This window comes from Heptranchias perlo, chromosome 6 (genome assembly GCF_035084215.1).
Source record: "Heptranchias perlo isolate sHepPer1 chromosome 6, sHepPer1.hap1, whole genome shotgun sequence".
Lineage (NCBI taxonomy): Eukaryota > Metazoa > Chordata > Chondrichthyes > Hexanchiformes > Hexanchidae > Heptranchias > Heptranchias perlo.
Window position 1 is genome coordinate 9277782 of NC_090330.1, and position 12228 is coordinate 9290009.

Below are 12228 nucleotides of genomic sequence, written 5' to 3' on the forward strand. Positions count from 1 at the left end.
TACCCTTTTTACAGCAAGGTATCTTACAAATACGCAAAGTAAAAGGCGAATTGTTCGAAGCCAGGTGGGGATGACCGAGAACAGAGGATTGTTAATTTGCGACGGATGATCAAGAGAGAAGTCCGAGGTATTTAAAAAGTACCTTGCATCAGCCTTCGCTCAAAAAAAGAGAAGGTTATCGGAGAGGAGGTGAATCCTGAAGTGGTGGAGAGCAAGGTGAGGGATATTGCAAAGGATAAGAGGAAGATTCCTCGTTAACCCAGTGAAGCTGAGGGAAGGCAAAGCATCAGGGCCCCCACAGGATACATCCTTGAATCCTGAAACAGGTGAGGGAGCAAATTGCAGAGACCCGAGAAATTATATTTCAAGGCTCTATCGAATGTGGGTGCGTGCCAGAGAACTGCGGAGTGGCCAGTGTAGTACCTGTTATTTGAAAAAAAAAGCTGAGCTAATCCAGGTAATTATAGGCCCGTTGCACAGAATGTACAGCACAGAAACAGGCCATTCGGCCCAAATGGTCCATACTGGTGTTTATGCTCACGAGTCTCTTCCCACCCCTCTTCATCTCCTCCTATCCGCATATCCTTCTATTCCTTTCTCCCTCATGTATTTATCCAGCTTCCCCTTAAATGCATCTGTGCTATTCACCTCAACTACTCCATGTAGTAGCGAGTTCCACATTCTAACCGCTCTCTGGGTGAAGAAGTTTTCCCGAATTCCCTATTGGATTTATTATTCACATCTTATATTTATGGCTTCTAGTTTTGGCCTCCCCACAAGTGGAAACATCATTTCTATGTCTACCCTATCAAATCCTTTCATAATCTTAAAGGCCTCTATCAGGTCCCCCCTCAGCCTTCTCTTTCTTACAGAAAAGAGCCCCAGCCTGTTCAATCTTTTCTGATTGATATAACCTCTCCGTTCTAGTATCATCCTTGTGAATCTTTTTCGTACCTTCTCCAGTACCTCTACATCCTTTTTATAATATGGAGACCAGAACTGTGCATGGTACTCCAAGTGTGGTCCAATTAAGGTTCTATGAAAGTTTAACTTAACTTCTCTGCTTTTCAATTCTCTCTCCCTAGAAATGAACCCCAGTGCTTGGTTTGCTTTTTTATGGCCATCTTAACTGGTGTCACTACTTTTAGTGATTTGTGTATTTGTAGATTAACGTCTGTGATAGGGAAAATTTTAGAGTCTTTAATTAATTAAGGATGAAATTATCACTTATTTAGTTGTAGAGAAAATAGTTCAAAGCAGCCAGTACACATTTCAAAAAGGGACAGTCATGCTTGACAAATCTCAGAATTCTTTGAGGAAGGAACAGACATGGTGGATGAGGGAACTGCAGCGGATGTAGTGTACACGGACTTTAGGAGAGCCTTTGACACGGGAAATTACTAGAGAAGATGATTAGGGAGTTCAGAATTAGAGGGAGGATAGCAAACTGGATTCAAAAAAATTGGTTGGAAGGAACAACAGAGTAGAGTTAAGGGAAGTTTTCCCAGTGGTTGGAAGTGGGTAGTGGTGTCCCTCAGGGTTCAGTTCTGGGGCCACTTCTGTTCACTGTGATTTGGATATAGGCCTAGAGGGAGTTGCGTCAAAATTTGCAGATGATACCAAATTAGGAGGTATAGTTAATAGTTTTAAAATATAATATTAAAAAGATGGGTGAATGGGCTAGATGGAATTCAATGTCAGTGAGAGGAGATACATTCTGGTTTAAAAAAAAAATCAGTAATTATACTCTGAATGGAAGTCGGCTCAGTGTTGTGGAAGAGCAGAGGGACTTGGGGGCACAGGTTCACAGGACATTAAAGGCAGCACCTCAGGTGGATAAGGCCATAAAAAAAAACTAATAGAATTCTAGGTTTTATCACAAGAGGTATAGAATATAAAAAAAGTAATGATGAGCTTGTATAAAACCTTAAGACCTGTTGGAATACTGTGTGCAGTCTAGGGCTCCACACAATAGTAAGGATAGTGAGGCTTTAGAGAGGGTACAACGCAGATTCACTAGGCTTCTGCCCGGTACAAGGAAATATAAATACGAGGACAGACTTCAAAAATTGGATTTTGTTTTTGTTAGAACGACACAGATAACAGGGAGTTATGTTAAACATTATGAAAGGATGGAGTAGGGTAGATAGAAACAGACTTCTTCCAGTAGTTGATGGGTCAAGAATAAGGAACATAGATACAAGAGTAAATGCAAGTTATTTAAAACAGAAGGTAGGAAATCCTCGTCACAGAGAGTTGAGGCTGTGGAATTCACTTCCAGGTTTAATGGTTGAGGCAGAAACTATGTCAACATTCAAGATTAGATTGGATAGGTGGATGAAGGAAAAGAGGTTGAAGGGATATGGAAACAGTGTGTGTAAATGCGATTAGAACTATTTTCCTGTGTGGTAGGTAAATGCCAACATGTACTAGTTGGGCCGAATGGCCTGTGTCCGTGTTGTAACTTCTACGTACTTCCTGTTAGTGCAAATGTCTATTATTCATATGATTGTGGGTTTCCTTAAAAGTGAAAAAAACACTTTAGATAAAGCTTGCTCATAACATTTATACAAAACAATTAAAGAACTTAATATGCAGCTCTAGTGACAGTTTGGTTCAGTTGGAGGCACTTTGCTGGAGTTAGAAGGTTATGCGTTCATGGCCCACTGCAGGAATTGGGCATATTATCTAGGCTGACACTTCCACATTGTTCTGCACCCCCTTCAGTACAGTCAGAACTGTCTTTTGGATGAGCTGTTGTGCCGAAAAAGATTATATTTTAATGCATGGTGTATTCACACTAGTTTTAAAAAAAGCTGAGAAGATGGGTAGTTAAGATCTAATGAGCTAACTTTGATGTTGTTTCCTCCATAAACTGTCATTAGCAATTTTGTTACCATTTCGGCAACCACTAAACACTTCATTGTGTTGAAAAATTTCTGATCCGTTTCTGGCTGCAAACAGAAGGTGATAAAACACAGAACCAGAGACACAGGCAACCAGGCAGGTTTTTAAGAACAAAGATGGTCAGGCCCAGAAAAAGGCTGCGAGGGGGTTAGAATTCAGGACAGTAGTTAGGAGTTAGTTTGGCAAGTCAAACAAGATGTAGGGAAGTGTGGAGTGTTCATTATTTTGTATTATTGTGCAAAGACCAGTTGCACTGATTGAAATAAACAAGTCTGGTAATAACTGTTCCATATTTTCACTTGCTGTGAAATAAAGCAGGTTAAGGATTCGTATCAGGCTTTGCCTTACCAAATATTTCTCAGTCCACTTTCAAAAGTGGGAAAAACACAAATATCCAGTTGAGAGCATAGTGAAAGATCCTGGGATATGTTACCAGTTGAATATTAGACAGCATATTTGCCATGGGCAAACCCCTAAACACGAGGTACTTAAACTGCTGACAGGACTAACCAGCACCACTGTGTCCAAGAAAATATCTAAAAAACAAATCCTAAGTTTGTAACTGACCATAAAGCACTTGGGGATTTATCAAGAATGTAAAATACAAGTTCTCTATTTCTAGCTTACCATTTGATGACTGACACTTTTTTTCTCTTCATCCTCACATTGTACCAACAGCGGCAAAATGGAAGTGCTGTAGATGCCCCACCAGGAATTCAGGAAGTCTATAAACATAGAGTCCGAGGGGGACATATTTTCCTGTATAACACTCCTTGTCTGAGGATTGTACTTGTGATGCCACGGTTTTGTTGGTCCCAGAAAATGAACCACTTTTACAGTAGAACCAAACCTGTAAGAGGCAGAGAATGTATAGAAAACAGGGATTTTAAGAATAAAACACAGTAAACATTTCACATAAAGCACAACGGGAAGTAACAATGGATCAAAGGGCATCATGAAAAATGTAGCCTTCTGTTGACCCAAAAGGGGAAGATTTACAACGGCAGATAATAAAATGCCCGCATTTAAACAATGGTCAAGGCAACTCTTAAAATTGAATATAAAGCGATTAATTTGAATGGGAGGAAGATGAGGAGGGTCCTTTAAAATATTTTGTTGCTTGTTGTGTATGAAAATACACGTCTAACGACTAGAGATTATTGGCTAATGAAGTACCGAGGGAGTACTGCATTATTGTCTTTCGGATGAGATGTTAAATCCGTCTGCCCTCTCAGGTGGATGTAAAAGATCCCATGGCACTATTTTGAAGATGAGCAGGGCAGTTCTCCCCGGTGTCCTGGCCAATATTTATCACTCACCCAATATCACTAAAAAACAGATTATCTGCTTAGTATCACATTGCTGTTTGTGAGACCTTGCTGTGCCCAAATTGGCTGCCACGTCTCCTACGTTGTTTCAGTGACTACACTTCAAAAGTAGTTCATTGGCTGTAAAGCGCTTTGGGAGGTCCGGAGGTCATGAAAGGCGCTATTTAATTGCAAGTCTTTCTTATACATAACCGAGCAGGGATTTTGGGTTTAAATTGTATTATGTTGCTGATATCGACTCACGTTCAGGATATTTAAGGGTTAATTCCATCAAGGCGACAAAGTACGTTGGTCCTTTGAGGGAGGCAGATTAGTGCCACCAAAATAAAGGGAAATGGCATGAGCTCACTTGAGTGTTAACGAGCTCGTCATTGAAACTGTTATCCATGCTCATCTGGGATAATGGGCAACTTCTTATCCCATTTCAGAATGCCACGTAATGGTAGGAAGAAAGAGTGTTCTTGCATACACCGCATTAGATCGTTCATTAGGAATCCACTCGTGGAAGGGCAGTAGTTGGTTTCATTGGCAGCTCTATTGTCCAACCCCAGATAGGAAAGGAGTATGGGGTCACGCTGCCAAATTTCCTGTCAACAAAAACCCACGTTTGTCTAGATAAGGTCCGCTGAGAAATGCAGGTAAAGCCTGGACCAGTCTTTTTTTAAAAAAAAAACAAGCAGATCAGAGTATATCAACATTCAACCTCGTGGGCATCCTTATTTTCACCGAGGGGAAAGATGGTGGTTCATTGGGTAAAGCCATTTTACGTTGTGTGCCACTGGACCATGCAGGTCAGGAAGGTCTGAGTCTCTTCGTACAATCATAGAAATTTACGTGTCAGATGGAGGCCTTTCGGCCCATCGTGTCTGTGCTGGCCGAAAAAAAGCTGTTCAGCTTATTCCCACTTTCCAGCTCTTGGTCCATAGCCTTGTAGATTAGTGTTTTGATCTCACCCAAGGCTCTATAACTGTCCTTAGCATTCTTGTGCTTGGGCAGGGAGAAAGGAAGATGTTAAGGGGGGGGTTGCCTCCGGAAGTAAGGCTACAGTTCCTGCTGGAAGCATGTGTGGACATCAAGTGAGAAGGTGGTCAGGCTCCACCTTCTCACTTAATGTCCACACATGCTTCCAGCAGGCCTCCACACTCAAGTGAACAGCTACCACTCACCATCCACGTTCACAGAGACTTGGCATTAGAGGATGACTACCTGTGATCTTCGGCTTATGCTAGTGATATTTTTAATGACCTGGACTTGGGTATAATTTCAAATTTTGCAGAGGACACGAAACTCAAATGTAGCAAACAATGTGGAGGATAGTAACAGACAAAAAGGAGGAAATAGACAGACTGATGAAATGGGCAGACGAAAATTAACACAGAAGTGTGAAATGAGAAGAGGCAATATGAACTAAATGGTACAATTTCAAAGGGGGTACAGGAACAGAGAGACCTGTGGGTGCACGTACACAAACCTTTGAAGGTAGCAGGACATGTTGCGAAGGCTGTTAAAAAAAGCATATGGAATCCTGGGCTTTATTAATAGAGGCACAGAGTTCAAAAGCGAAGAAGTTTACGCTAAACCTTTATAAAACACTCAGCTGGAGTATTGTGTTCAATTCTGGGCACAATTTAGAATGGATGTCAAGCCTCAGAGAGGGTGCAGAAGAGATTTACTAGAATGGCACCAGGGATGAGGGACTTCAGTTATGTGGAGATTGGAGAAGCTGGGGCTCTTCTCCTCAGAGCAGAGAAGGTTAAAAGGAGATTTGATAGAGATGTTCAAAATCATGAACAGTTTTGATGGAGTATAAGAGAAACAGTTTCAAGGGTCAGTAACCAGAGGAGACAGAATTAAGGTGATGGGTAAAAGAACCAGAGGCGACATGAGGAAACTTTTTTTTTCATATATGCAGGTAGTTGTTATGATCTGGAATGCACTGCCTGAAAGGGTGGTGGAAGCAGATTCAATGATAACTTTCAAAAGGGAATTGGATAAATACTTGAAGGGCTACAGGGAAAGAGCAGGGGAGTGGGACTAATTGGATAGCTCTTTCAAAGAGTTGGCACAGGCACAATGGGCTGAATGGCCTCCTTCTGTGCTGTAACATGCTATGACTATGCAGGGTTTTAACAACAAAAAAAACACCCTAAAAGGGGGTTACTGAATGGCATGCTTTCAGTACTGATTGTTTGAAGCATCCAACACACACTATAAAGCTGTGCAAGACTACCATTGCAAACAAGGATTTCACAGCAAAAAATGTGGACTTGTTTAAAATAAACGACAGATAAAACCACGCTTACTGCTTGAAGGCGGGGAGGTAGCTATATATGGCGATGCCGCTGAGGTTGTAGATGAATGGTAGATGTTTGTGGATATCCTTTGTAGACCAGCCACTGAAGAAGCTATTCAACAAGCCTTGGTCTCCTCCTAATGTTCAGGGGGGAGAAAGACATCAAAATTGTTATTTGCTATTGTGGCAGTCAGGCAAAAAGAAAAACATTACTTGAATCTTTATTAATAATGGAGAACAAAGTAAGAGCATCGCAGATATTGGAACAGTGGTGGGTTCCCCCCCACCCCCGCCTTGCCCCTTTTACATTATTCCCCAGTCAAATGGGGCAGACATTGAACTTGCTCCCAGGCCACTACTGCAATGGAACCAGCTCCCAGTAGGTAGACCCAAGAGGCGACTAGTCACCATATTTACCCCTCTCTCAAAAAAGGTGGAGAGGCAGAGGAAGGAGTAGGGATTGGACGTGCAACTTTTCACTAGTACCTCTTAAAATGGTCACCAATGGAACTTATAGATCAACAAAATACTTCTGTTTGTGCAACCACTTCATGCAAGAGAATGAAGTAAGGTATGCAGACATGCTTGCAGCCATTCTGTGCCAGAAACATCCCACAAAAAGCAATGAGATGAATGACCAGTTAATTTGTGTTTTTGGTGGTATTAGTTGATATGGGAATGTTCCCCAGGGCACTACGAGAACACCCTACTGTTCTACTAACGGCATCAAGGATCTTAACTTTCACCTGAAACAGGCTGATGGAACCTTCTTTAACATCACATCCAAAAGGATAGCACCTCTGACAATGCAGCACTTCTTCAGTACTATAGAGAAGTGCCAACCTGCCTTGTGAGCTAAAGTCCTGCAGAGGGGCTCAAAGCCAGTCTTTCAACTCAAATCTGGCCACATAGTACGATCTTTCTCTTCCACCCCTCCAGGTCAAAGTAGTTTGGAGGGACCATCTTCTGTCACCATTATTCAAGGAAAACAGTAGCACTTTCTTCTCCAGAATCCACTAGCTAACAATAGAAATTGTCACTATCCTTTAAGCTGACAGCCAGTTATGATTTTCAGGAACAAAACTACACAAACCATCTACCAGCAAACTTTTTTTTTTAAAGTGCATCGTTTCCTAGATGTTTAGCAATAATAAAAACAGCGCAATCACTTCAACCTGAACAATCTGGAGGACTTTACATGGAATTACAGCATTGAAATATTTGGCACAACCAGTTCGTGTTGGTGTTTAACCTCCACACGAGCAAAGTCCTACTCCCATGTGCTTGCTCTGTTCCCATATCCCTTTATTCTGTTTTCCTTCAACCACCTATCCAACCTATTCTTAAATGTTGACATGGTCTCTGCTAACCCAGGTAATTACAGACCAATTAGTTTAGCATCTGCGGAAGGAAAAAAAAATTGGAATCTTAAAAAAGGTGAAATTACTAAATATCTAGATTAAAAAAAACTGGAAGTAGCCAACACAGATTTCAGAAAGGAAGATCATGCTCAGCAAACCTGATGGAGTTCGTACTTTGAGGAACATAGGAACAAGAGTAGGCCATTCAGCCCCTCGAGCATACTCCACCAATCAGATCATAGCTGATCTGTATCTTAACTCCACATCCCTCGATGCTGTTGCGTAACAAAAATAAGGTGGTGATGGATAGAGTGGATGGGGGAAATGCAGTGGATGTGGTTTACATGGACATTGAGAAAGCACGGTACCTTGATAAAGGCTAACGCCAATAACCTTTAAATTAGGGAACCTCCTCCTCACTCCTCATTTCCAGTCTACAGAGAAAATTTCCCAGCAACAGAAAATAGTTTCCAATTGACTTCAGAAAAAAATAAACTCGACTCCTGATCTCCAATTGCCCCAAGGATCTGCCCAATAGCAATTAGAGTCTGAACTCAAAGACTCAGCATTAAGGCCTTGTTGCCTTCAAGTGACACACCAGGTTGCACGCAGCTGCATTTTAGAAGCAAGATAGTAAGTACACCGTGCTTTGCATGGTATAGCACTCATCCTTATATAGAGCAGCATAAGTTCTGACTTACTATGAGCAATGCCATGGGAAAACCACTAGTATTCAAATAAAAGATCCAGTTAGAGATAACTAGGTGGTATGAAGGGCTACATGACAAGAAAGACAGACTTGTATCTCTACAGAGCCTTTCACAACCTCAGGATGTCCCAAAGCACTTTACAGCCAATTAAGTACTTTTGAAATTTAGTCACTGTTGTAATGCAGGAAACGTGGCAGTCAATTCACACACAGCAAGGTCCCATGAACAGCAATGAAATAAATGACAAGGTAATCAGTTTTAGATGTTGATTGAGGGATAAATGTTGGCCAGGACACCGGGGAGAACTCCCCTGCTCGTCTTCAAATAGTGTCGTGGGATCTTTTACATCCACCTGACAGGGCAGACGGGGCCTTGGTTTAACACCTCATCCAAAAGACGGCACCTCTGACAGTACACCACTCCCTCAGTACTGCACTGGAGTGTCAGCCTAGATTAGGTGTTCAAGTCTCTAGAGTGGGACTTGAGCCCATGACCTTCTGAGCAAGAGTGCTACCACTGAACCAAAGCTGACATTTTCATTTCACCTATGGGGCCTAGGTCCAAACCTTGTCTGAACTCCTAAATCAGGTCTCAACACAGCTCCTAGATAACAGTGTAATGGCACCGTACATCGTAGCAACAGGATGGTAGAGTTGGCTTTCCGATCTCAGTCTTGCCAACAGGCAAAGTGCCAGATTAAGGCCTTGAGCCAAAAAACTCTGGACAGATTCAAAATCAAGTTTCTGGGTGAACCTAAACCCATTGCACAAAGTCAATAATTTAGCATTAAACTGGCCATCTCTCCCAGACCAACGGTGGAGGTGCGGGAAATGGAAGGGTCGCACTTTCAGACAGAAGTAGTGTCGGGGAAGTTCTGTTCTGCATCCAGCAGATTCCAATATTTGTTGCCAAAATAGCAACCTAGGCTATGCCATTCCTCTCCCCAATGAGCATAGCAATTCACCAAAAAAAAAATCTGAATAGCCAAAAATTATTTATGTTTCACTTATTTCTATGACAAAAAGCAACTTAAAGTTCCATTAGTGAAAACAGCCAGGAATACAAGTCATAATGGTAACTTACACAGAGCGTTTCCATCTAGCCCTGGAATGAAAACAGATGGAAATATAACAATAGACTGCTTCTAGTGGAGCAAACTTGAGATATAAACACATCACTTCCAGGACTGCTTTGGACCAGCTAGACTGGCGTCATCTCTGCACGTCCTGGGCCTTTAACAGCAATAAAGCCTGGATGAGTGAGACTGAGCTGGATTGGAATTAGACCTACCATCAAAACTACCTTTCTCGGCTGCAAACTGTAGTAACTGATTATAGGTTTCAATGGAAGGCGTGTATACGAACACCCCAGTGTTGAAGCAGTCTGGCCAGCCAGGATCTGGGGCAGCAGAGAGCTCTTCTCTTTCAAAGAGATCATCAATGTTGCTACACACCTGTAAATGACATTGAAAAACAAAGAGGCTCTGAGGTGCACATTCCAGTTTAGAAAGTTAAAAGTGACTAAATTGTAATTGTGCTGTGCAATTACCCCAGCGGGTTTAAACATTTTCTAGTAAAATAATTCACGAATTCAGTTGAGAGACCAAGAAAAATTAGTTGCATGTGGGACAGTTAGAAGAACCCACGTCTCTGCTGTGTTTCCCAGGACATCATTACTTGGACCCCTTGGAGAAATCGATGATTCCCACATCCAGGACAAAGCAAAAAGGGGCAGAGACTTGGTACTTCACTGCTTCTCCCCTTTGCGTCCTGCCAGTGTTTCTTGGGGCTTCCCCATGAGAGGTCGAAGATCAGCCATGATCTTACTGAATGGGGGAGCAGGCTCGAGGGGCCGTATGGCCTACTCCTATTTCTTACGACCCGGTTGGGCTGTGCTTGTAGTGGGTGCAAGACCAGCATAATTATTTTCATGAGGTCAGAGGGGCATTTCCAGCCCCCTACTCCAACTTCCTTCAGCAACACTCACTTGGCACCTCAGTGAAACCTGGAGCTACGGCCTGTCCCTGCAACCCTCCCCTCAATGACCGGGAAGGACAAAGTCATTTGGGCAAATGTGAGATCTTGATTTCAAACTCCACAACCTCTGAAGGATGTGGGTCTTTTGGCTGCTGCTGGGGATTAACAGTCAGACGGACCCAATCTCAGAGGACTGCAGCTGTGCACAAATCTATTCTTATTTTCCATACGAGAGGCCTGCACTTGGATTTCCCTAGAGCCACTGGCCGATCCTAACCTCAGGTGTCCTGCACCTGGGGGGCAGGGGGGGGGGGTGGCGGTAGGGTAGGAGAGGAACGAACACAAGAGGACTAATTTTTCTCTCTTACGATCTAGTCTTTTAAAACCCAGCTTGGTATCATCTGACACTCATCACATCTCAATTTATTGGGATTTCTCTCCTCATCAATTTTGCGGGCCTTGGCCTTTCATCCTGACTTCTCAATTTTAAAAAATGTAAACACTAACCCCAATGCACAGAACACATCCCATGTATATTTTAATTTCTTCTACCTATCCCACCCTTTATCATCAAATCTTGCCCTGTGCAGCTGCACTTCATACTGAGAGAACACCAAACTCACCAGAGTGTCAGCATCCATGAACACACACTTTGAATACTGAATGAGACGCCAGCAGTGTATTTTGGTAAACGTTACACCGAGTTCCGGTCTTGTCAACAGGGCCAGGTGGGCAGAGTCACTGCTGTCCAGTACGTTGACCTCAATGACCTCGTCAAATAGACGCTCAAGGACACACCTGGATTTTGTACAGGGATAAAGCAAAGGGTGGCAGTGAACGTTCACACTGCAGTTGATCAACGTGAACAAATATTGACTTGGAATTGGGATGAGCAGGGGGTCAAAGATAAAAACGGAACAACTTCAATCAGAACGTTAGGACTTCCCAGCCCTGAATGCTTTCAATATAGAGAGAGTGCTGCTCCTTTCTCCTGCTATAGACTGCAACTCCTTTCTCCTGCTGCTCTCCATGAAACAAAAATAAGCTTTCCTACCTATTAGTACAGAAAGTTTTCCCTTACTATAGAGAACCACCATTTCTGGTTTCCTCACACTGGGGTCATTATGAAGAGTCGCTCCAATCATCTAGGTTACACGTACAACTGGAAGCAGTTCTGTAGGGCGACATGGAAGTTAGCACTTCAAATCGGGCTGGACTCCAATTGGGAGGTGCCTGCCCTGAAGAGTTAGAATCTATTACACAATGTTACTCAGTTCCTGCTAACTCTTGGCTTAAGCACCACTGGATCAACATCTGGTCCAGCCCAAGCATCAATTTCCAGGTCACCATGTATTTTTTTTTTTTTTAAAAAGTGCATAAAAAACAAACACTCGTTCTATTCCTCCCCTTTAAGTTTATCAGGATCAGTCCGCACATTTTGTTTGAAGGGATGGGATGTCAGAACGACCTCCCATCAACATTGATGAGTTAATAAGCATTTATATAGTTTAACTATATCAAAGTATTCCACGAAATATAATCTATAAACATTAAAATATGCAACTGTACAGGCCACTGTAGAATATTTTATTGGTGAGCTCCAGGGGCGTTCTGTATTCTTAGAATTGGAGAAAGAAGCAGATATGATTTGGA

General features: G+C 42.4%; 1 protein-coding gene across 14 annotated transcripts in view; it reads right to left on the bottom strand.

Moving 5' to 3' along the window:
• gyg2 (glycogenin 2) overlaps positions 1-12228 on the bottom strand; it is an 84081-nt gene that overhangs the window by 47349 nt on the left and 24504 nt on the right. For 13 of the 14 annotated variants that reach the window (XM_067985702.1, XM_067985711.1, XM_067985701.1 and 10 more), the window contains exons 3-6: positions 11199-11373; positions 9890-10052; positions 6539-6665; positions 3535-3757 (exon numbers count right to left, since the gene is read on the bottom strand). In XM_067985702.1, coding sequence (XP_067841803.1) covers positions 3535-3757; positions 6539-6665; positions 9890-10052; positions 11199-11373 — 688 coding nt within the window. The remainder of the gene's footprint in view (positions 1-3534; positions 3758-6538; positions 6666-9889; positions 10053-11198; positions 11374-12228) is intronic. The other variant, XM_067985704.1, reaches the window with a different exon arrangement.